The sequence below is a fragment of the Oculina patagonica genome, chromosome 6 (assembly GCF_052425735.1).
Source record: "Oculina patagonica isolate OP01 chromosome 6, crgOcupat, whole genome shotgun sequence".
NCBI classification, from domain to species: domain Eukaryota; kingdom Metazoa; phylum Cnidaria; class Anthozoa; order Scleractinia; family Oculinidae; genus Oculina; species Oculina patagonica.
Genome location: NC_135763.1, coordinates 26,940,035 through 26,965,614, shown reverse-complemented (window position 1 = coordinate 26,965,614; position 25,580 = coordinate 26,940,035). Strand labels below are relative to the sequence as shown.

Genomic DNA, 25,580 nt, shown 5'->3' with positions numbered 1-25,580 from the left:
TTACCTTGATCGGTCACTCTCCTTCTTTTATGTAAGAAATAAGAAACCCAGGACAGAACGAATAGAAAAGAAACATCATTGTGCGTTTCTACCTGACGAACCAAACTTTAATTGACTTAAATTGATTTTCTACCCACAAGAATAACAACTTTAGTCATACGACGCACGTCAAAAGGTCAAACTACGTTGTAAGTTTTTTCGGTGTAAAATGGAGTCAGAGCAAAGATATTACCACAAAACCGTTTAAATACACGAAAACTTTAAACGGAAATCTTCAAAAGTATAAAACATCAGTAACAGAAAGAAGACAAATAGCGTTTGCGTTGTTACTATGGGACTAACAAAAGTCAATGCAATTTTTGTAGAAAACAGGAGAATAAAGAACTTTTTGCACTTAACTGGACATTGTTCGTACTGGAAATCATTCGTTAGTTAAAGTTTATTTAAAATGCTTTGTTTTGCTACAGAAAAGTGAGAGTTCAAAAATCCAAGATGGCGGATCCAAGATGGCCGCCGCCAAAATAGCAGGCCGTTAATTCTGACGTCATCGCCGGTTGCCATGGAAACCAATTTAAGTCAAATGACTTAACTAATCAAAAGCAAGCTTCATATAACATTTGGTACGTTAATCTTAAATCAGAGCAAAGATATTCACAAAACTTATTCCTGCATATAATTAGCATCTCATTAGCATAAATTAAATCCTCAAGTAACCGGAAACATGGGAAGATGCGGTCGAAAAATTTGAACCCCATCTGATTCTTATTATTCGGCCCAAAATTAGTGCAAAACAGCGAAAAAATCAATTTCGGCACGAAAATCCCACGGGAGCGATTTTTCGGACATACCGAACCGCACTATAAAGCTAATCCTAGACGTACGCCGCAAGTTAAGTCATTTCTACCTAGTTACATGGTATAGATACCACAAGACTCCTGTAACTCAGTGGTAGAGCTCCCGACCGGTGGAAGGTCAAACGTTTGATGCTGCTATTGTGCATCATCGTCATCATCATGTGAAGCAGTCCTTCGCACCTTCTCTCCTGAGTATGTGTCCCAACCAGTTCCACCTTCTTTGTGCGTTCTTTTGTGCGGCCATCGTTTATTCTAAATTCGTGTTTCAAAAGTCCACTAATGTGTCCTTCTTGGGGTTTTCAACGGACGAACACGGCTAGCACGTCAGCGATCCCGACATTCCCTGTGCGATCAATATACGACACAACGATAAATACAAGTTTGGAATTTGACTTACTTTGGGGTTGTATTTTACTTAACGAGTTGTGTGTCCTTGTTGCTCTGATAATAAGCACAGTGAAAGTCACGGGTATCAATGATTTGTAAAAAAAAGTTTACTGAGAAGAGGCTGCGTCTCCGAGTGGTTTATGACGCCAGTGATGTAGTCCGGAGGTCCCGGGTTCAACCCCTCCACCCTGCCATAAGCTGGATTTGTTCTTTGTCGTCCAGAGTTCAAATCCTCGGTCACGCTTTGTATATAGCCAACTGGTCTTCCTTCTGGTAGTTGGGTTTTGAACTATGTTATGTTCATTTTTAAAGGCATGCCTGTAAACTAGCTTTTTCGAAGAGATATAAAGCTAAGTGCATTCCCACTATAAACAACATTTATGTTTTCCCCTCTGTCCCACCTTTTCATCAAACAGTGCTGCATTCCCTGACGCTTGTTTGCAGGGCCCATAAACAGGAACTGAACACATTTAAGTTGGAATTGAATGGCTATGGACGAAGGCCCATAGCCGCTTTAATAAAATTAATCTATCCAATTGTTTTTCCATTTCAAAAAGCGTAATTAGTGAATTACTTTTTCTGGCCCAGCAAAGGTGAGGGCACCCAAAAAACGACAATGCACAACACCAAAAGCAATGCCGAGAGGCCAAAAAGATGCAGGGGAGGGCTGGGAGGGCTAAGAAACTCCTACTCCAGCGAGTCAAAAAAATGAATGTCACAAAAGCGATTGAATGCTCAATCGTTCCATAAGATCTGAGAGGGGGCATCGTTTGTTTCCATCCCATGAACCCTCGGCACATACCCGGATGTTGTCACACATCGCGTGACACGACAAAATAATAACACATGACATCGCCGTGGAAAAACATAAAAATTTTATTTGCAGGCAAATATTTCATTTACAAAAATATGTTTACTTACCGTGATCATCCCATAGTACATAATTCCCCAATTTACTGTATTGGATGCTTTGCACAGGAACACGATTTTCCCAAGGGCAACCAGGACCTGTAATTACCAACCAACCAGTATCACCCTCACAACCATCATAAAGCTTGCTGATCTCAAAGTAGCGATCGTATGAACCGGTCAAGTCAAACTGTTGTAAGTTTTCAGCCGTTTTCAGGTCACTCCATGGAGACGAAATCAGGTTTTGCTGCGAAAACCAGTTCAAGTTGTTTGTACCACTAACATTGAACTTGAGGGCGACCACTTCATTGCCATCCTTATACAGCACCACACGGGCCTGTAATCACAGCAAAAAAAACATTATACGTATAATACGTGCACTCGTCAAGTAAACTGTAAATTTATATTTTATATTCACTAAGATGTATCAGAAAAATAATTACTGCTATATCTTTAGACCAAATCGTGACAGAAACGTTACTGATCTATCAATGCATCCTTTTTTATTCTGAATAGCTTGGGTCAATCACTAAGACTCTGAGACTAATAGGGTCTAATATATTCTGGTGGTTTGGCGGTATAGGCCAATTTTGTGTGTGCGTTTGCTAGTGCATTCCTATTCTGGCGGTTTACGGTCAAGAGATTATGGCGTTTTCAGTCTTTGGAAGAAAACGAAAGCTTTTTTGCGGTCTAAAAAGAAAAAAATATGGCGGTTTGCGGGATGTGTGACCCGCTATAATATTATATAGACTCTTGACCAACGATGATGGTTGGTTTTTAGCGGAGCTCTCAGCGGCCCGAAAGGCCGAAGAGCAGAGCCCCATACCCATAGGAAATTAATAGACCCATGCTTTTGGTTTTTCATGGTCATCATGGCTAGCGGCATGGTTCGTGGACGCGTGCACCCTAGCGACGACGACGTCGCCCCAACATGGCGGCCATACTCAAGAAATAGGTTTAATTAAGGTTGTGGTTAACATCAGCTTACATCTTTGATATTGTGCATCCATGTCATGGTCAATTGACAGCTGTCAAAACAAGATATCCGCTGACCAGTATCACATGAACATATCGCGGCTCCCATATAGAACTCATTGAAGTCGAATGTTTTTAAGTTTACCGCTGACCAAGTAATGGATTTAATTAAATCGCGAGCTCAAGTGCTATATTTTTTTCTGTTATCGGTCAGTAAATTCAGATTTTCCAAAAGGGCGAAGTAAATAACCGGGGAGCTCCGCTTTTAGGCTTGGCTAAATCTACTTAATAAAGTTAAGTCATTGATGCCCTAAATAAAGCCAAAATTGGTAGGTTACCATGACTAAGAGAAACATTTTTAAACACTTTATGCGCAAAAGATGTTTTATCACCATTGTTTAAATACTACTGGAGGAATTCCATTCCATGATGTGTTCGGACAGTAAAATAATGGTTAGTAAGCCACACAGACTGACAGTGTGATTTCAGTGTAGTTCATAGTACGAAAAAACAAACACCCAAAAGACTATCAGAAATAAGAACACACTTCGAATTGTTTTCCAAATTGGCTGAATTGCGTTTTATAAGCTACTCTTAAATATACCTCTTGAGGATTAAAAGTTGTCCAGTTCAGAACAATGCGGTTCTTGTAATGCCCAAGATGTGCTGCAGTCGTGTCAAGGGCAGCACTGACATTCTCTAAAAACATCGAGGATGAATTCCACAACTGGCCCACTTTTGGTAAAGAAACGCCACCAACAACTTTAAATGCCATTGTCCAGCCTTGGTATCGGAAACAAAAGTTTTTTTACACAGCTCTACTCTTTTACGTAAAGCTCTATGAGAAATGGAAAAGCCACCTATAGCAGGGTCTGTTAAGAATTACAGCTGGTAGTTGTCTTCGGAGGAAAACCATTCACTACCAACACCCACACAATACCCACCCCTTCTGCTCAGTTATGGCTTTTTTATGAAGCTTAGATGAAGAGTAGAGCAAAGGGTTGCATCATATCTCATTACATCACATCGGATAACGACATAATTTTATTATGAAAACTGAATCAAACTGAAATCATCCTTAATTGCTGTCTAAATATTCATATTAAGCAAACTTTAAAAGTGCTTCCTAGTCTGAAAACCTCCCTTATAATAAATAATATTTAAAAAGAAATGGCATTAGCAACCTCCACCGTCGTGTGTCTGATCACAGTAAACAGAAAAGAGCTCCGGGCCGTGATTAAAAATCTCAACTATTCCAGTTGTTGGAAAGGCGTCCAAGCAGTTGTTGACAACTGAAAAGAAGATTTCAAAACAATAATAATTTTCTTCCAAACCAAATCTCTATGATCTAGCCCTAAGTGAATACAGAAAGTGGCAACTGAACCAACAAAACATACAAGTATTAGTAGAATTGAACTTTTTAAGTTTCGATGTGAAGATGCAATACTAATGACAGATAAAATTTCACTCAAAGGACTTTTGAAAATAGTGGCTTTTTGTTGGTTGTGTTTGATTTATAGAGTGCAGATTTGAAAGTACTTTTCGTTTCCATTACCTTTTTCGCAGTTTTCTCTCGCATAACCAGGTTTACATCCACAAAGATATCCCTTGGGAGTAAATCCATTCAGGCATGTTCCATTATGGAAGCAGGGGTTACTGGAGCAAGCGTTCTGATAAAATAAACAAGCAGTTAACCCTATTCAGACCGGGATTTTTTGTACCTTCTTTGACGGGGAGGGGGGAGGCGGGGGGTAACTATGTAACTTCCAGAATATTTAAGCAATCACAATGAAACTTATAGGATGTATAGCATGTCCGAACATCTTTTTTGGCATACGTCACGTGGGATGATGACGTCGCATCACGTGACATTTACATAAACTGTGATTAAACAAAACTGTGATTAAAAACCCTAAAAAGGTAAAAAATAATTGCATTTAAGTTTATTTACATTAGTAGAAACACGAAAATTACAAATTTGGGAAAACATGCCTATCAAAATGCCGTTGTCATGTTCCTGACACAACGTCCTATCCTACCAAATTATTTCCAGATAAATTTTAGATAAACTCACAAAGTTTGGTAGGGTTTGGTTGAATCTTGAAGAAGTAAAAGCGTTCAAAGTTGGCGAGGGCCTCAAAAGCCCTTCCCCCGGTCTGAATAGGGTTAAGTTCGCACAGAAAAATGAAAACCGACTCCGTGATCGAGTTTCTAACCTGTGTAGCCCTGTAGATAAATCCCTCCTTTGGTTTAAGATCTTCAGAATGCGTGTTGTGATCAGAATCACTAAGCTGGCAAAGCATTCTGGCATTTGTTGGAGGACCAATGTTAAATGAGACACACTGGCTTTCCATTGTGCACAGGTGATTACATGAGGCGTGTAATCCTATGGAAAGGTTTTTTATCACATGGCCAACAAGGGCATAGCCTTCTAACGGTGTTGTGAACTTCAGCAATCGACAGAGATCTGAAAGTGTTACAATAATGGTAAATAACTCAGGCTCGGTTCAGACGCCGTACTTTTCATGAGCCGAACTCAATTCGAATTTTGACCAACCCAAATTGACAAAAGTAAGCCTCTTGATTCAGACGCGGTACTTTTTGGCCGCTCCGAGGCCGTTCCTAATACAGTTCCAATAAAACCAGTCAAACTGCTGGCAAAATACATTATAATAATTTATGAATTAGGATCGGCACAAGAAAAGTACGGCGCCTGATTTAAAGGCGTTCCACAGGCGAAATTCTCGGCCAAGCCAGGCGGGAAGAACGGGTGAGCCGTTCCAAATTGAAATAGCCGTTCTAATTTGATTCAGACGCCGATCTTTTCATGTACTTAATTCAAGGAATTAGGTTCGGCTCATGAAAAGATCGGCGTCTGAACCGGGCCTCAGCTGCTTGCGTTTGGCATACTCGCAATCTAGCACAATCGGCTACAAGTAGATTACATCACAGGCTTCCCAAGCTCAAAATTCGACTCTGCATACGTGGTGTATGGTTTAGCTTGGGGATATAGAGAATTGTATGGGAGAGTCACCGATCGTAAAAAAATAGTGTTAGTAACTATCTTATTTGAAATAAAGTTTCTTACTTTAAATGTGTCGTGTACTTGTCTCTTGTGCCGATTTTGGAGCCATTCTGAAGCCGTTTAGTGAAGTTATTGGAATTTGATAGAACGCAATCATCGGAGTAGGGTGACTTTGATTACTGACAAGGGGCTTCGTTCATCGCCAACAAACAACTGATATTAAAATCCTGGGCTCTCGGTCTAGTTATACCCTACTTACCTTGGGATTTCTTTGCGGGGTATTCAGAGGTGTTTATTTTAACGCCACTCGCGTTACGTCAGTTATGACAAAAAAAAAATTCTTAAAATTATAATGATGCAAATACTTTGGATCTGAAATAAAAACCAAAACTTTGCGGAGAAAATAAGCTTAGAAAACAACATTTGAAAACATGATTGCCATAAAAATTTCAAGTCACCCGGCCAATTTTTTAATAACCCAGATAAATACTGCCGATAATTTTAAATAATTCTAGATTTTAGATTGGCCATTATTTGCCGTTATTGCGTAAATGCTGTTTTTCAAGTAAGATCAGCTCAAAGTCGGTGCGGGCATTTTCTGTTCTGTACCCCAGGAAAAATGGGGTTAAAGGACCCTAGTCAGCCTCCGCCATTTTCGATGCCATCGAAATTATGAAATTATAACTGTATGGCGAAGCGAAAACTTATTGCATTGCTGTAATTTGTGTTACAGGAAGTGATATATTTCGTTTAGACAAGCTCCGCGTAAAATATAATACCGAAACTCTCTTATGTAAACTAAACTAAAACTACTCCGCAGCCGAATTAAATACCTCCAATTATTCAACAAACTGCATGTTTACCTCAGCAGCATGAACTAATTGGTAATTCTGAGAGCTTGCTTTTGTCAATTGAAGAGATGATATTCCAAATTAAAATTAAAATTATTTGGAAGTCATCCTAACTTTTTTTCAAGCAAATTGGTGAGAATGACTTACGCTTGCAAGTACTATGTAAAATTTGGTATTTCGAGGCAACGACAACAACGTTAGAGCTCACATCTGTAGGTTTTCTTTGTAACAAAAACTTTAGCAACGGTCGAAAGATGTGTGTACTTAAGTCTGCGAAAAGGCTATTCTGATGCAATCGTAGATGACAATTTCAATTCGAGAACTGATTTTAATTAAAAACGTTGTCGATGACAAAAGGTTGAAAGAAATACTGTGGAAGAGTCCACATTTTCAGTTTTTTTACATGAGAGTTTCTTTCGATGTAGTAAAAAGGCGAAAGAGCATTCAATTCCCATAGCTATCTCGACTTAAAAATACTTGCTCGATGTGTAAAATATTAATGAAAAACAAAATGTGAAATGCAACGCAGAGTAAGAAAGGGATAACTTTCCTCGCTTTTAGATACTAAGCAACTTTATTTTAGTCCTCTTTGAAAAGAAATGTTGAAAATCCATCATGTAACAAAGATTTGAGATATTCATAGTTTTGTAGGTCTTCTTTTATTTTTCTATCGAACCTTTGCAGCTTAAGCCGATTTAGCAAACATTCGCCTGTTGAATTTTAAACTGTTTTCCAACGGTTACTTATGAATTGTTGATCAAAATTTTAGAACAACATTCGCACGACGTCACAAAAAAATATAACCAACTTTTGAGAGCAATTGCAATAAAAAAATAATAATTTTTGCCTCCAGTTTTACAAAGAACACATTTTGCCACCTGCATATAGAGGAGTTTACTAACCTTGTCTGGCATCTGCGATGCAAAGCAACCAAGCTCCCCAAAGCATATAAGTAAACAACAAAGTCACACGGATCAAACGACCTATCATAGTTACAAATACCACTGAAAACGGTAGAAGCTGGAAGAATGACTCACTGAAAACACAGGAATCTGCAACTCACTGTGATAGTGACAAAGGAGAGGTAAACCAGTGAGCCGGGGATATAATTAAATAAAAAGACTCATTTGTTGTTTATTTTTAAAATATTAATGGCACTAATCTATGTTGATTGAACATTGCCGCAAAAACGTATATACTTGTAAACAGTGCTTCCCCAGCTACCATAGACTAATGATTGAATTTCTCTTATTTTGTTTATAGATGAATAATGAAGTACAGTTGTAGAGATTGTTGAAGACAAGACTGACTAAACACGCACAATTTGGATTTGATAATTGCTGTGCGGGTCTGACAGTTGCGTGAACAAACAGTCCCAGCAAGCGTTCAAAAGTCTTGATGCTGAAACATTAAGAGATAACTGTTTACGCAAAACCATAGTTTATTTCAGTTTCAAGTATTAGTCCCTTTGCTTCGGTGAAGGAATCGTTGTTGAAAAGTGGTATGTTAAAGTTTTGTTGATATAAGAAAAGCCAAACTTTGGCTTTAGAAATGCAAATAATATATCCAGCCACCTTCTGCGTTTAATTAAGATGACTAATATTGCGAGTCACTTCTGAGTGTTATTTTTCATCAAAGAACACCTAAAATAAAATCTCGCAGTAGTTTATTGAAAACACGTTATCTCGTGTAACTTAAAGCGACTGAGCCACTTGGATGGAAAACGTGAAAGAATAATTATAAAAACTTAATTTATCATGGCATACCGCATGACCGTCCCACCAACTGAGCTATGACTTAGCATAACATGGTTAAGTCAAAGCAATCTAATTTATTAATTTAATCTTTCTTTCTGTCTTTCTTTGTTTCGTTAGTTTTAACTTTTTTAAGCGGATTCTTTTTATCGCAAGCCCAACATTGGAACGAATCGACAGCAAAAAATTCTTTGATATATGTAACTTTAGAACGGTAATTAACACACAAGTATTACGAATAGGTATCTAATTTAACACAACCAGAGCAAACATACGTTTCTGTGGTATTTTAGTCCTAATAGGTATTCATACGCTTTTGCTTCGCGCCCAATCAATAGATTATTTTTCACGAGAAAAGATCTTTAAGTTGTAACTTAAACGCGTTTGCAAAAATATTGGGTTTTTTAAATTGTTAATATTTATTTTACTATATTTTATTTTACACTATTTTGTTTGGGATTAGATTAGGGATAAGATACATAAAAGGAAATTTAAAAATCGAAACACAAAATTCCTAAAAGGAAATTTATGTTTTTGTTTTCGTGCCTTGTTTATCTGTTTTTCGTTGTTTTGTTGGTGTGTTTATTTGTTTACTTTTTCCTTAGGGAACCAAACCTGCGAGAATCCAATTGTTAAAACGCGCACACGCGCAAATCAAAAAAGGGCGGGAAGCAAAGCGTAGATAAAGTTTTTACTGCGAAAGTTAAAAAACGTAAGAAACACAATTAAAAAAAATCCTGCGAGCTTGGAAAATAATTATGTTCTGATTAACCGAACTTTATCAGCTCAATAAGAAAAAAATGTCAGATTGGTGGTGAGTCATGTATCAGACCTTTTTAACTGTTACGACGGCGTGATTTATTCCCCCCCCCCCCCCCGTATCCCATAATAGCTCTTTGAAATTGAACCCATTGTTCCTGAATGAAAGCGGGTTTTACACCCGAATTTTTGAAAATAGCTTACTACGTTTGTTGTTTGACAAAATACCAAGCCGAATTTGGCTTTAAAGCTGAGTTTAGGCTTTAAATCAATGCACCTCATAGGTCCTTGTATAGGTCATTATGACTAGCAAGAGCTATTAGTGAATGGTGAGCTGTTTTATTATATTACGCGAGTCGGAGGGAAAATAACTCAAATCAACGAATCAGATTACTACATGCGCTCGGTCCGTACTGTCAAGTCCTTGAGCCGATGGGCAGATATTCTTCCACACTACAGTCCTCGCGCTTCGGTTATAAGAAGTACCCGGGTGTTTTGGTGTTTTTCTTGTCTTCTTAAGTCATTTTCCACTTTCCACGTACGCTTAGAAAGGTTTGTTTCAAATAAGTATGCTTGATTTCCTTTGTCGACCATTTTAACAAAATGCTGTCATATACAGGTAATACTAAAACTCGTTACGCGACAATAAATTTTGGGTTGAAACTTGTTTATAATATATCTTACTGTGAATCGATGACCAACATTAAGTGGTTTCATTTTTCTTGTTTTAACTGTAAGTCCCGGTAAATTGGCGGTCATAAGATTTTGTTGGGCGACAATACTCGGCTATAAGACGCACCTGGCCCAATTTTGGCATAGACTTCCCATAGAAAGACAGATTTTGCTCGAAAAACCGTGCGCCTTTTAACCAAATAACTACGGTATGTATTGTTTTCACACGTAACGACAGGGACTCTTAAATAATTACCAACTTGTGTTTCTAGCATGTTTTGTGAAAATGCATGACAGGTGTTTTGCTTTCGTAAGTTGAACTTCAAGCTAATTTTAATCATGAGATAGGACGCCACATACATGTAAATAGGTCTTCGACTTTAAATTCATATTTTGATGTGAATCTCAGAGTCAGTTTGTTCTAGTGTCTACGAGTTTGCAGCTTCGAAGAAAATATGTCAAAGCTGACTCTTTTATTTCTGTTAATCACCTCGGCTAATGAAGGTGAGTAATATCTCTCCATATCTTTTATTACTTTCTGTCTTCACAATAACATCCATAAGAAGGAAAATTGATCAGAAATTTGCGTAGCCGTCAAATATATAGATAATTATCTTAAGGTGTTGAAGATGTATTTAATTGAAAATACCAATCTGTCTATAGAGTCTTACTGCCGACAAGTAAACATACTTTTATTAACTCAAGTGATTTCATGTTCCTTGTTAATTAATTGTTTTGTGTTTTTATGACTCATCGACAGAACGTCAACTTTGGATAGAATATCGCAATAAAATATATATCGAAGAGATCAGAACGGGTGAAAAACAACATCATGAAACAGGCGCGTAGCTGAGGTTTTAGGGAGGGTGTTCGCATTGACAGGAATATTTTTAGGGGGTTATTAAATACGAGCGCCGAAGGCGCGAGCCTCTAGGGGGGTCTGGGGGCATGTCCCCCAGAATATTTTGAAATCTAGAGACCCGGAAATTGTATTCCCCGCCTTTCGTCTATTGATACTCCATTCAACAAATCCCGAACGCCTGTTAAGGAAATATTTTTCAACGATGGGATTATTTTGAATACATATAATACTAGGTCACTTGGATATATTGAGGCCACTTACTTACTAATTCACTACAGGATTATTCGTAAAGCAAACTTGACAATTGCATCATCCTCGGGTGGAGGCCATGAGAGCCAGTGAGGAGAGCCCATTCTCCTAACAATTTAATACTTTCCCGATACTTTTTGCGTTTTCTTGCAGGGTAATTTAAAAGCTGCAACACTCAAAGTTTGTTTTCCATTCCCCCACTATTTGCTAAAAGCTGAAAATCAACAGTTTGTGTTTTCAGTCCTCCATTATTGACCTCCAAAGGGGGTTCGTTCGAACCCCTCGAACCCCCCTTCCTACGCGCCTGTGAAACAGCTATTTGTTTGTAACACCACTTTTATTTTCCCGGATATTTTCCCACTGATTTTTTTCTACATTGGCTGTATAAAAAAGGTAGTTTTACTATGACAACTTCGTCGCCACTTACTAATTACGTTTGGTGATGTGCGGCGTTTTATACCAATAAAACGCGTACAAACAATTGTATTTGCAACTTTATCTGTCAAATGACGGTCTTTTTCCTTATGCAAAGAGTGTGCAACAGCATAGTGTCATAACTTTAGCACATAGCCCAAATGTTGACTTTTAATTCACACAGAGTGGTAGCGGGCGAAATGAGGCACGTTGGTACTGTCGTAAATTGCAATACCTGTATGCTGGCTGGTGCAACGTATAACAGCGTGAAAAACAATTATAAACTATACCTCAATATTAAGAACATTTTGGTTGTTTTTCCACAAATTCTTTATATCGAGGTTTTCGATATAACGAATAAATTTCCCCAGTACATGGCACTTCGTTAAACCGTGGTTTTACTGTGTATGGCAGAAAAATCGAGAACGCAGATGACTATTCAACCTGCACAGTGATATGAAGAATCTGCGAACATGTGAATTCGCATGTTGTGATCTAAAGCATTCGTAGATAGAAGTCGTCGGCTGAAAGATTTGAGATATTGTTTGTTTGTTTGTCTTCGTTTTCGGGCACTTGTAGCCGGCGTTTGAACGGCTGAACGCCGGATAAGCTATGTAAAAGTCTAGGCCTTCGAACAAATTGACGGAAAAAGAGACTCAAGTACCCCGTCAATTTTGCAGGCTAGGTGGAACTAACACCTCTTATAAGATGAAATGGGAGATTATCACGATGCACCTCACAGCCAGAAAGAAACAACTGAAGGAATCAAAACAGACAGAGAGTGAAAAAAATCAAACAGCATCATGAGAATAGATAAAAGGGAGAAGAGAGAAAATATTTAGACGAAAGGAAGCATCTCACCCCTTCAAATGTACTACTGGTTACTTATAATTCAATATATGTGTTAAGCACCACCACGAAGGGTGAGCCATTCTCAAAATAAGAGTTGCAGATTACACCTTTGTGGGTATTAATTCAAATGTGTCCATAGCCTCATTTCGTTCTACTAGCTATCTGAATAGCAAAACCGTTGTCATGAATCCGTGAAAACTTTCGTGATGGACGCGAGGTGTTTTGGCATGTGTATCCGTTCCACTTGAGTTAAAATATAGGGGACATCATTAGAACCTAAACCGAGGGCGCCTTTAAGTACAATCTAAAGCACTTGTACAGAGGGACCCCGATATAACGATGTGCCGCCAAGGGAACACTGTAAGGGAGCAGTAAAATTATATCATTATATCGAGAAATCGTTATATGAAGATTCCCTATAAAGCGATATATATGGTCGCAAAATAACCGATAATATCGTCATATCGGTGAAAACCTAACATATACTTTTTACTGGATAAAGAGGCTTAGAACACAATATAATTTTCGTATATTATCATACAAAGCTGTAGTCAGAAACGGTGGAGATCACTCGATTGTACTGTAATGTTATTGTATTAAATTCGATTTTTTTGCTTAAATTGTGACTGTGTACTGATTATATCGTTATATCAGGGAAGATTTTACGTTCAGTCTGCTAAATTCTCATCGCTATATCGGGAATATCATTAAATCGAAGATCGTTATATCCATTCGGGGTTCTGTCCCTGTAACTTTTGCTGGGACAATTATTGGATGAGGTTGAGCATGATATCGTGAATTATCAAAACCGAGGTCGTGTTATCAGACAGACACGAGGTTTTGATTATTCACGATATCGTGCAAAAACCGAATTCAATAATTGTTTTATTATACGTTTTCAAACAATTTGCAATCACTTTTTCTAGCGCCGGCGTAAAACTACGTCAGAACATTGGCCAAAGCGGTTTTATCTTGTGGTTCCTCCAGGTTTTTCTTCCTCAAATAATCATTCAGAATTTTTACACTTGTTTTTGCTGTTCTCTTGGTGTTTTTAAAATCTTTATTCTCGATCAAAACTTTCAATTCCTCTTCGGAAACGGAGGCGAATTGCTCAGCCATATTTTCAAAAGTTTGACAGCACTACACGGACAAGGGGCTTGGAAACTAGGCGGACTTTGAACTCGACATGATAACCCAATATCTGCTGATAGATATTGGGTTTTCATGTCAAGTTCACATGCTACTGTATATTGACTGAATGTTCTCGACCAATCACATCTTTTAAAGGAATTCTAATGTATAATAATCATCGTTATACCGGGAATATCGTTATATCTGGGATCCTTATATCGGGGTTCCAGTGTACGTATCATTATTGCTAGTTTACTACTTCATACAATGAGGCTCATATTGCTTCTGTTGACTCACTTTGGAAAACCCATACCAATGCCATTTTCTACTGTCTTCTTTTTAACATAGTCCTTTCAGATGACTGCCGAATTCTAAAATTTAATCCACGTGCCAGCGACAAGGTTCTTGTAAATCACGTGATCAAAAGTGTGAAACTTCAGAGACAAGACATGTGCGAGATTCGCTGCTACCGAGAACCAAACTGTGTGTCCTACAACTATGGCCCAATGCAAAACGAAAAACCATGGTGCGACTTAAACAATAGCACTTACTTGCAAGTCTCCAGTAGCGATTTTGTCACTAAAGAGGGTTACACCTACCGTGACGTTCTGGTAAGAAAACTTCTTTTAAATGGCTAGAGCTGTTCAGCTTAAAAGCTGCAAACAGTTATCTTTAAGTTTGTAACACGATAAGTAATTATTGCACTCTTGCAATCTCGTCCATTGGCCGAGTGGTTGTTTGATATTTCTAAAAGTGATAATGGGTTTTCCCTTGGCTACCTCACCTGGGGAACCTTTGGGTGAGTATGTACCGCTGGGACTCTGATACCCCTACCTGGTTCAAGACCAAGATAAACTTCATTTTTCAAACCCATTCTAGTGCCAAAAACCACACCTTACCCTAGGCTATAGCGTATTTACAAAATTAGCTATTGGTACAAATTTAAACGATCAACGTGTTAGAAACAGGAAAATGGCTGTGAAGACGTTCCATAAAATGATCGCTGATACCATTCAGTCTGACCACCTTCATAAGTGCAATTCTTTGATAAGTAGTATTAGTCTGTGGAATCCCTCAGGGTACGATGGGAAAGCCTAATAATTTCATGATGGTAGCTTTCAACCTAAGGAAGGTTTACTTATGGGTTAGAGACTGTTGTAAGTGTTTTGTTGACAAATACACGCACGCGCTGGCCGCACAATGAACGAGAAATTTTCAATACTGCACGAGGCGTAGCCGAGTGCAGTATTGAAAATTTCGAGTTCATTGTGAGGCCAGCAAGTGCGTGTATTTGTCAACAAAACACGAACGGACAGACTCTAACCCTTTTAATATACAATCTGAGTACACTGCAAGCGATCATCGACTTAACGAACTTCAAACAATAAGCTTAATGTTTAAAAATAAGAGGTGTAGTAGTACATAAGTTTAATTACACGGGATTACATCAATAATATAAAAATCACAAATAAGCCGTACAGAAAAAAAGCTTAAAATGGTTCATAAACTCGTTCATCAGCTGCTGTGGTCGTTCATAAATACAGTCAGCGAGAAGCTTGTTCAAAGCGAGTCGATGGCTCTCACAATCAAGAAACTACAAGCAAGTCAATCACACACAAAAATGTATTTATTGAGCTGCAGTTTACCTTTGAACATGAAAGCGCTTCAAGTTGTTATCCTCTTCGATTTTGTTTGGTATTGGATCGTTGATAATTTGAGGAATACATTTTCTTCCACTTCTACGAGCCTTGAAGCTGAAGACATTTTCAATAATGCACGATTTTTGTGCATTATTGTCAATACTGCACTGTCGGAGTTTGCTGACGACAGGTAAAGCAAAATCACGTGATCTATTTTAACCAATTGCGCGCGTGGATTTTGGACAGTGAACGAAGATTGTATATTAAAGGCAAATACATACTAGTTATGCAACGCTTTCGAGTGGTATACTATGGAATATCCCACGAGTCACTTGTATTTTTTCGGTATACACACGAGCCTTTAGGCGAGTGTGTATACCAAGAAAATACAAGTGACGAGTGGGATATTCCATATTATTATTCAACAAATGCGCGCGCTGCCCATATATGGTAAAAATGTTATTGATATCTGTCATCCGTACATAACAGATATCCTGCGATATATGTAGGTTGCGAAAATTCGTCCGAAGTCCTGTAAAGCGCTGCATAATTTCAGTTTATCTATCTGCAAAACGTGTTTCGCTGACAATTTGTTGAATAATAAAACAATTATCCTGCTCAATCTTGCGGAATATCGTCTGATTTTAGCCAACTCGGCCTACGGCCTCGTCGGCTAAGTATCAGGCGATATTCCGCGCGATTTTGCAGGATAATTGTTAAGTATACCACGAGAAAGTGTTGTGTAACTATTTTATACCATGCCATAGAAAATACGCTTACTAAATTTCGTCGAGAATAAGATCGCAGCGCACGATGGGAATGTTGAGTTGAATACCGTCGAATATACAACGGCTTTTCTGAATTCTGATTGGCTGTATTTTCTATGGCATGGTATAAAAACTAATATATCAGCTAGTTATCGATGCCGTTTTGCTACAGGCTTATTAAAGAACAGTATTAATGAGTTAAGAAGGCAACAGGGCCTTTAAATTCCCTCGCACCAACCTTAAACTGTGTATTTCCAGCTCTATCCAAACTGCTAAAGGTAGTGAGTTCCATGGTACTTTCAAAATAAATGTGATTAATCATATAAACATCAGTGAAATACCAGGAAATCTTTTGCGCGAAAAAATCATATCTCTACACGTGAAAATAAAATGTTATTTTCACATGTGAAGATATCGATTTCGAAACACTATCTGACAAGTTTGCCCTGTGTAAATCGATAATAAGACGAAACATCTTCGGATCTTCCTCGGCAGCCTTCGGCAATCTACGGATATCTTCGGAAATTTTCGGAAAAGTTCGGAAAATGTTCGGAAACATTCGACTGACCTTCGGACAACATTTTGCAAATCTTCGGAAATCTTCGGGAAATGGTCGGCAATCTTCGGAAAATCGTCAAAAACATCGTAATTAGTAGGTTTATATAATAAACAGAATATTACATGGTTGCTTGGAGATATGAAATTTATCTTCGAGTGTTCAAATCGATGTAATATTCTCTATCTATTTCAGAATCTCTGTCTTAGCAGCCCTTGCCCGGGTAACACGACATGTCAAACAGGGTTTGGTGACCAAGGATACCGATGTCTCATGCCCAGTTGTCCTCAAGGTTACTATGGAGATAGTTGTCAATTTGGTAAGGTGCTGTTACTACACAGTATAATGATCCCTGATTAGAGATACTTTCATTTTAAATAAATTTCATTCTCTGTTTTGTTATTGAAACATTAACTAAACTTCTTGTAGATGTCAAGGAATGTATCCAGGGAAGTCATAACTGTTCGTCAAACGCAGTCTGCGTGGATGTGCCAGGTTCATTTCAATGTAACTGCAAAGTTGGCTACACTGGAAATGGAGTGAGTTGCATAGGTAAGCTGCGAGTAAATCTGATTCGCTGTTTAATTGGAGCAGTTTTCAATTGAGTGTCGTAAAACCAAAACCAAAGTAATTACTCTGGCCAATCATAAAAGACACAGACAATCCAGTGAACCATACATGTAGCCAGCGCGAAGCACGGGAAACGTGCGTGAGCGAGTCACGATTGGTTTTGGTTTTACTCCTGATTGGCTGAGAAATTGGCGCGAGATTTTTAAGCCAATCACTAAGCGTAGTAATGCAAAACCAAAGCAAACGCAATTTCCTTTCGACACTCAAGTGAAAACCGCTCTATTAGAAGACATTTACTAAACTTCTTGTAGATATCAAGGAATGCATCGAGGGAAGTCATAACTGTTCGTCAAACGCAGTCTGCGTGGATTTACCAGGTTCATTTCAATGTAACTGCAAAGTTGGCTACACTGGAAATGGAGTGAATTGCATAGGTAAGCTGCGAGTAAATCTGATTCGCTGTTTAATTATTATAAGACATTTAATAAACTTCTCGTAGATGTCAAGGAATGCATCGAGGGAAGTCATAACTGTTCGTCAAACGCAGTCTGCGTGGATTTACCAGGTTCATTTCAATGTAACTGCAAAGTTGGCTACACTGAAAATGGAGTGAATTGCATAGGTAGACTGCGAGTAAATCTGTCTATGATAAAACTCTGACGAACTCTCTGCCAGTGGGAAAGATGTTTTTGCTAGTTCTTTTTTAAGATGAGAAACGAAAAGGCAAGAAATATTCGCATTTAATAAAAGAGAACGTTTTCGTACAGATATGTTGTCACTGCAGAATGTCCTCAGCAAAATTATACAGCAAGCCTGGGTCATTTTGCGTGTTCCTGTCAACATTTTGTTTCCTTTTTTCGACGTTTTTGCTTGTTTACAAGCTAAAATGGTAGAATAGGGGTTAGTGGACAAGATTTGGAACCACATATTTGTAAACTCTCAAGGGACTTTTTTAATTTCTCACGGGACTGTTTTAATTTCTCAAGGGATTACTTTCCGCTGTGGGTGATCACTTGCCATCTCGTGGAAAAAACGTGACTTGTCACATTTACAAACGTTATATAACAATTTTAAAAGTGACATGTCAGCTTTCTTATCTCAACGCACGTGTGTCTGAAAGGCGATCTATAAAAAGCGTCGCACAAACAATGGATTGCGTAACTAAAACACGAATAAATAATCACTAGCACTTACATCGTTTAAAAATTACAAACGTCAAAAATAAACCATACCAAAAAAACTCGCTCTTTTCAAAGATATTATTGAAGTCAAAACAAATGCAAGAGATGGGGGCTTCTTTTAGCTTAGGAGCGGTTAATTATTTGTGACGTTGTCGATGTTTCCTGTAGAGACAAAAATCAAAATAGAACGTGTCTGGTTTCAATTGCTCGTTCTTGAGAACGGCGTTAGCGACTGCTTGCCAATTTTTCGAGGCGATATTCTGCGCGAGAAGGATATTCTCACTTACATCTGGTGTTCGAACATTTGTTTTTCCACTGGGCCACAAGATCCTACTCTGGGACTGTGAACTGCATCTTCGGAACTTGGCCGTTGGCTGTCAGAAGAAACGTTCTGTAATTTTTAGCTCGCGGGCGAATGACCATTATTTGTTTTCCTTAGTTTAAATTTGATTTCCGGCTTGCGGTTTAAATGCTTTTGTTTAAATGTGACAATTGACACGCTAAGCAATCTGCGGGGTGTTCGTGGGCGGCATTTGCGATTCTCAGAGATGCGTGCAGGCTTTCCCCTTCATTTTTGCCCCGCCGGCCGAGCGCTCTCCAGAAAGCCTGTTCGCAGGCTAAGAAATACCCGGCGCGGACGAGCCATTTTTGACAAAATTATATGGCTGCATTTTCTCCGCGAAGATAGGAAATTGTTAAACTAAACTTCAAAGAAACTGTAATGATAAGTTCGAAGAACAATGCACAGGATAAACCTTCGACTCATTCTTCATGCAAAAACGTCGATATCTCGAAGAGACTTTGATTAGACCTTAAAAGCCTCTCGAATAAAACGGATTTTGGTTTAAGGTAGCTTACGTTCCCACAAAAGGAGTTATTTTCTTCTTTATTTCGCGGGATGTTTCTCAGTTTAACCCAAATGTTTCAACATTGCAGGTCACTCGCAATTAACTATCGAAAAGCATACAGCCACCTTTCGAAAGTGAGTGAAGAAACCTTCCGACGGTTACGAAATTCAGCCGATTCAAGAAATTCGGTACATTTTTAGACCAGCCTGCCAAAAAATTCTGGGGTAGCCTGCGATTGATTAACATTCCATTCAGGGGACCAGATTATTACCATGGCTCCTAGCTGACATTCCTATAACTTCCGTGCTCGAGACAGCTATTGGGACAAATATATCTGATAAAAATATAGAAGCATTCTTCAAACCCACTACGCCGACCACGCCACGATGGCCAACAGCCGGGTCAGTTTAGCCCAACAATAACGGCAATCAGATAATTAACAATTATCCTGCGAAATCGCGCGGAATATCGCCTGATACTTAGGGATGGACCATTAATTTTCTTGGAGGTGGGGGGGATGAAAAATTTTCCTCTGCAAACTTTTTTTTTAGTTTATGCACCTCTGCAAACTTTTTTTTTCGAAATTCTTACTTTTTTTTGCTATACAAATCGTGTTTGCAAACAATTTATTTTGTCTTTCCAGGCCCTGCAAACAATTTTTTTCAATATTTTTCATTTCCCCCCCCCCCCCTCTAAAAAAATAATGGTCCGTCCCTTAGCCGACGAGGCCGTAGGCCGAGTTGGCTAAAATCAGACGATATTCCGCAAGATTGAGCAGGATAATTGTTTTATTATTCAACAAATTGTCAACGAAACTTATCTTGCAGATATAAAAACTGTCATTATGCAGCGCTTTACAAGATTTCGGACGAATCTTCGCAACCTACGTATATCGCAGGATATCTGTTATGTACGGATGGGAGATAACTTTAACATTTTGACCAGATTCGTATTGGTGTTGGAGTATTCGTCACCATCTTGGCTTTTGTGATCGAGTCGCTGCGTGCCACGAAAATCCGAGTTACGCGCCTGCCGAGTAAATCCAACCGGTTTCTTTCACTGACTTCAGCTGTACTTATAATATAGAGGATAGATCCCATTCATGGCTGCACGGAGAAAAGAAATTTCTCTTCAAGTGTTCAAATCCAAGCAACTATGTATAATATTGTACATTTTATAAACCTACTAATAATGAGCTTTTGACGATTTTCCGAAGATTTTTAAAGATTTTCAAAATGTTGTCCAAAGATCATCCGAATGTTTTCGAACATTTTCTGAACTTTTCTGAAAATTTCCGAAGATTTCCAAAAATTAACGAAGATGAGGAGGATCCAAAGATATTACATACTACTTATTAACCGAGAGTGAGGTCATTACAGGGGAATCCCAGACCGAGGCCTTGATGTATTGACCTCGCTATCGCTCGGTCAATACATCAAGGCCGAGGTCTGGGATTCCCCTGTAATGTTCGAACGGACGAGGTTAATAAGTTATTTATTATATGGCCTTTTAGCGCTATTCTAAACTGAAATATCTAAAAAACAACGAGGTGAAACTCGCTCTCGCTCTCTGTGGCTCTCTTCGTCGCTCATACTAAAGAAGTATCGGTATGCTAATATTTTTCTTTCAGTTGTTGAAAAGATAGTTACATGTTGTCGGTAGTTACAATTGCGCTAGGAGCTTTTACTCACAACTCAAAAAACTGCCGAGCCGAGAAAATTTTTCATAATGCCCGGTCATTACAAGAAAATAATGCCCGCTCAGCAGCCAATCAGAGCGCGCGTACTATTGTAGCCATATAATAAAAGTCATATCGCCAAACTTTGGCTAATTCAGCATTGAAACAAGGGAAACTTATCAGCAAACTTGTCGAAATTAATATTTTCACATGTGAAAGATATCATATCTTTTATAGTGTAAAGATATGATTTTTCGCGCGAAAGGTTTCCAAGTATATTTCATTCATGTTTAATTAAATAATAAATTGACTTTCGTTGATGTAATTTTGCTATAATTAAAATTTCAGCTGTTAATGACTGCTCTGAAGCTCCCCAAACGACTGGGATCCACTACATCATGAATAACGGTCTGCAATCGTTTCCTGTCTACTGTGATCAGACAACTGACGGGGGAGGTATGTCGTTGCCTTATGTGCGTTCCGTCGCTTTGACATGTGTGCTTCCAGAACTTGTTAATCACAATCACTCATCGTGTTCAAATCGTTTGTTCCTGTATAATAAGTGGAACGAGGTGAAATCTTTAAAGCCTTGGTTAGCGTCTTCAGTCATAAGTATGGAAAAAAAAGATAAGTGTGGAAATTTTTTCTTGCTTCGTTAAACAGAAGGCGTAGACATCGATGCCTTTATTATGGACTCCTGTGACTTGATCAGTCTGCAGCCATGATCAGCAGTAAAACTTGACCTGACGAGTACAATTTCACGTTACCCACCCCCCTAGTGCAGCAAAAATTGCATGCCATGACTTTCCGACCAGTCACGAGTTTTCCGGTAAGCTTCAGCGCTACCATGAAAAAACGCACTATAGCCTTTGCTTAATGTAAGAATACGAGACCGAACAATAAACCATTTCTTGGTAAACATAGTCCATGACTTTTGATGATTTTATTATTTTGAGTTTATTTTGTTTCCTTAATATAAAGGCTGGACGATGAAATTTAAAGTGGTTGGAGGAGTTTTGCCGTACACCATTGGCCAATTGTGGTCTTTGAATGACACAGCTGCTGAAAATGTGGATGCGGCTTTGGACACAACTTCCACGTACCAAGGACACTATAAAAACCGCATTGTACAAAACTGGCAAACGTTTAACCCTCAAGAAGTAAGTAAAAAATAAAATAATTTAAGAAAAAGTGGGAGACTACAACTAAGGTGTAGTCTGTATTCCTGAATCCGAATGGTGCAATGAATCAACACAGTGAAAATGACACAACAGCTCAATGTTTGAAACCGCTTAGATATTTTTTTACTAGCCGTTTAAGAGGCGTCTGGCGGCTGGCGTTCTTTCTTTCCTTCTGCCTTCCGCCGTCGCTTTGCTCGGGCGCGCGATTTCTCGCTCTCCCCGACTGACTAGAACGCCAAGCTACCCTGGCTATTTTTTTACTACTAACTTGTTTGCAGAAACTTGCAATGTTTGCAGAGATTTGAACTGTGTAATTATGAATAATTCTAGCTAGAGAAACTAACCAGGGGCCCGTTTCTCGAAACGGCCCCGAAAACTTTTCGGGCTCGTAAAGCCAATTTAAGTTACTGTATTTTAAAAACAGTGTATAGGCCTGAAATTTTGTATGAAGAAAACCTCTGTTTATATGAAAAATATCACGGAATTAAAAAGCTCTTTAATAATTAGGTTTGAGATTGTGTTATGGGTTTTCGGGTGCGAAAACTTTTCGCGACCTTCGAGAAACGGGTCCCAGAACACAAGACAATCACCAAACATTTCTTTGGGAAATGAAGTTTATTTCCAGTACAAAAAAACAAATGCAAGAAAAACTAAACCGGAAATGAAACTTCAGCCCACATAGGGTGGGAGGGAAGGGTAGAAAATTATTCTTGTAATCAAACTATGCGAATTAACCGGTTAACAATACCAACTGAGATACGCCCTCTCGTAACGTGCAAGATATACAATGTCCATTAATAAGTAATAATTAATACAAATCATATGATAAACACGCCTAGCTCAAATTAATTATTTTAAGCTGGGCTAAAAATATAACAATTAAGTATAAAAAATGTGAAAAACAAATGATGAGGCCATGTCTCATTGAAATGACGTTGTAAAATTCAGCGCGATCAACCATGTTAAATTCGCCAACTCGTTTGTCGATTTTTTTCAAATATCGCGATTAAAAAAACTGCCAAAAAATACACGAGTGTAAGAAACCTGACAAAATATCTTAAGAACCGAAAACTTTTATTTAGATAGAGCAGGTCTGTGAAAGTAGGGTACCATGGAAACGTCAATACATATAAATTATTCCTCTCTCCCTCATTCCAGTCTTAATATGGCTAAACTACCCGTCATATAGTTCACTGAACAGCAAAAATGTTGTCTTCATGTTAAAGGGACTATCTCACGGGTTTTAACAGATTTTTGAACAGCGGCCAAAATTTATATTTGAGTCGTAGGAAACTTAAAAATAATGGTCTATTTTTATATAATTATTAACAATTGCTATTTAAGAGCACTTAAACTGTTTAAATGCGCGTTTGGCTGCGGATGGCTCGGATGGAAATGGATTGCAATTTGAAAACGCTAGCCAACGTTTTCAAATAGTTTCCGGGCGCCTTAAAAAAAAATCGGTATTTATAGCCGAAGTTTGATTTCTATCCCCAAATAAAGCTTATATCTTCAGCTAAATGTTCAAAGATAATGTTTTTCATGCGTAACGCTCCACCACTTATTTCAGAACAGTTTAGATATAGTCCCTTTAACCAGTGGTTTGATTTTCTAACTGTAGGCCAGAGTAGTGCTTTATACGAATGGAACAGAAGTGGCTTCTCTCAAGTTCAGTGCTGCCGGGACAGACAACGTCAACTGGTTTTCACAAAACAATCTTGTTCAATCACCATGGACGGATCTAAAAACCGCAACAAGCTTACAGGCCTTTAGTATCTATGGTGGTGGTGGTGTACGCACCTTTGAGATCAGTGCCCCTTATGCAGGTTGTGCACATGACTTTGGCTGGTTATTAATAACAAAACCAATCTGCCCTTGGGAGAATCGCCTTCCTGTGCCGAGCATTATTTACAGCAAACTAAGCAACGTTGTCAACTGGAGCCAGTATGGTATGAATAATTTTAAAACTCTTGACACAGGGCGCAGAGGGGTAGTATTTGACGGTTGATGATGATGATGATGATGATGATGATGATGATGATGATGATGATGATTTTATTAAAGTTATACACGGTGGCTACTTTCAGTAAAAATTTCAGTGAAATGCAAAATTTCCCTAAACTCACCGTGTGATTGAAGCGCAAATCGATCTAGTCGATTCTAAATAACGCATGCGCACGTGATCAGAGAGAGCGTCGTGTGATCTTCTTACGCGTCTGGTGAAAGCCGTCGAGGCACGGTGAATTGTGCCGGAATTCCGGCCAAATATGACTCCTTTGCGCCCTGTACACTTGAATGTTAAAGAAAATATTTGTATATCCTTGATTGATGGTTTGTGTCAGAAGATGTATTGAACAAAATGTGAATGTATTGATATTTTTCAAAGACATCAATGAACGTTTGCTAGAGAAATATATACATTTTTTGCTGCACTCAAACAACAATTCCACTATACAGACCAACTCTTCAGAGAACCTTTGAGTCGTAATTGAATAAAAAAAAAAACACTTAGCCCTCTGCTGGACATGTAATGAGACGATATTTCGAATGGTTAGCTCTGTTGACATTACGCAAGTTGTTTTCAAAATGATGTGCTACGTTCTCTCTTGATTTCGTGCATCATCAAATTTGACGAACAATTTAACCATATATAGTTAGATGCCACGTATATTTTTCTTTCTAATTTGATAAATCCTGCTTTTATAAAAATGCTTTATAATTTCAATTTGTCTTTTTGTTTTAGGTGATGTAGGAGTTGCCGAAATAATGATCGTATACATTCGCTAAAGACAGTTCGGAAGGCTGGTTTACATGGATCATGCAACTAAAAGCATATAAGCCCAAGTATAAGAACGGGGCCGATGACAAAAGCACAAGGCGATAGAGCTATATGCAGTGACTCTACATTTTAACAAGGGAGAATGAATTCGATTATGCTTATGGTTGGGTCGTACGTGTATTCTGAGGTAGCCTTTACGTAGGAACTACAGAAAGGCTTCAAAAAGGCGTAGGTGTCTGATGATGAAGTTAGGTTTAGAGATGCAGAGGTTTCTTTTATTTCCAATTCTGGTCTACTTGCAAGAGTATTGCGTGCTACAGAGACTAATGCCTGCATTGGAGATGAAATGATTGAAGGGCCCGCTCTTTAGAGAATTCACTGGACTTAAACATGCACGTTTAAGAACTCTGCGAGCAAAGGAAATTGAATAAGACGAGGATCTAAAAGATTGAGCTCGGATCTAGCCGCTTCATGCTACGGAAACCGGGATAAGATCTGGCTGTATGAGCCACCGTGACTTGGATCGACGCAGAATTAACCATTACCTAAGTAAATCTTTACTTGGGACTGGGGTTTACATAACTTTTCGAATTCTCCCAAACTCCGTCTTGTGTTTGCAGCAAACTATGTAAAAACGCGCTTTAAATCTTTCACCCCAGACCACACTTGACTCGCAATGCTCGCCC

At 38.5% G+C, this 25,580-nt stretch overlaps 2 protein-coding genes across 3 annotated transcripts; one reads left to right on the top strand and one right to left on the bottom strand.

Moving 5' to 3' along the window:
• Positions 1 to 1,136: 1,136 nt before the first annotated feature.
• Positions 1,137 to 8,048, bottom strand: LOC144658224 (uncharacterized). The gene is made up of 7 exons (XM_078518618.1): positions 7,904 to 8,048; positions 5,342 to 5,592; positions 4,681 to 4,795; positions 4,310 to 4,417; positions 3,730 to 3,908; positions 2,163 to 2,487; positions 1,137 to 1,197 (listed from the first exon to the last, which is right to left on the bottom strand). The coding sequence occupies exons 1-7, from the start codon at positions 7,989 to 7,991 to the stop codon at positions 1,154 to 1,156; spliced, it is 1,110 nt and encodes a 369-aa protein (XP_078374744.1). The 5' UTR covers positions 7,992 to 8,048; the 3' UTR covers positions 1,137 to 1,153.
• Positions 8,049 to 10,569: 2,521 nt separating this feature from the next.
• On the top strand, positions 10,570 to 25,566 carry LOC144658184 (uncharacterized). Of its 2 annotated transcripts, XM_078518541.1 has the most exons (10): positions 10,570 to 10,690; positions 14,043 to 14,305; positions 16,853 to 16,976; positions 17,087 to 17,209; positions 17,539 to 17,661; positions 17,727 to 17,849; positions 21,283 to 21,390; positions 21,916 to 22,094; positions 23,737 to 24,064; positions 24,859 to 25,566. In XM_078518541.1, the coding sequence occupies exons 1-10, from the start codon at positions 10,642 to 10,644 to the stop codon at positions 24,900 to 24,902; spliced, it is 1,464 nt and encodes a 487-aa protein (XP_078374667.1). In that variant the 5' UTR covers positions 10,570 to 10,641; the 3' UTR covers positions 24,903 to 25,566. The 2 variants fall into 2 exon arrangements, with proteins under 2 accessions (XP_078374667.1, XP_078374668.1); XM_078518542.1 differs by lacking the exons at positions 17,087 to 17,209; positions 17,539 to 17,661.
• The last annotated feature ends 14 nt before the right edge of the window (positions 25,567 to 25,580 follow it).

What these genes read in the sequence shown, in the direction of transcription:
- LOC144658224 (XM_078518618.1), bottom strand. Translation starts at nt 7,991, where the DNA reads ATGATAGGTCGTTTGATCCGTGTGACTTTGTTGTTTACTTATATGCTT. An exon ending in TCAGACACACGACGGTGGAG is followed by an intron (nt 3,909 to 4,309) that starts GTTGCTAATGCC and finishes TCCGATACCAAG; the next exon opens with GCTGGACAATGGCATTTAAA. An exon ending in CAACTTTTAATCCTCAAGAG is followed by an intron (nt 2,488 to 3,729) that starts GTATATTTAAGA and finishes CTGTGATTACAG; the next exon opens with GCCCGTGTGGTGCTGTATAA.
- LOC144658184 (XM_078518541.1), top strand. Translation starts at nt 10,642, where the DNA reads ATGTCAAAGCTGACTCTTTTATTTCTGTTAATCACCTCGGCTAATGAA. An exon ending in TCAGACAACTGACGGGGGAG is followed by an intron (nt 21,391 to 21,915) that starts GTATGTCGTTGC and finishes CTTAATATAAAG; the next exon opens with GCTGGACGATGAAATTTAAA. An exon ending in AAACGTTTAACCCTCAAGAA is followed by an intron (nt 22,095 to 23,736) that starts GTAAGTAAAAAA and finishes TTCTAACTGTAG; the next exon opens with GCCAGAGTAGTGCTTTATAC.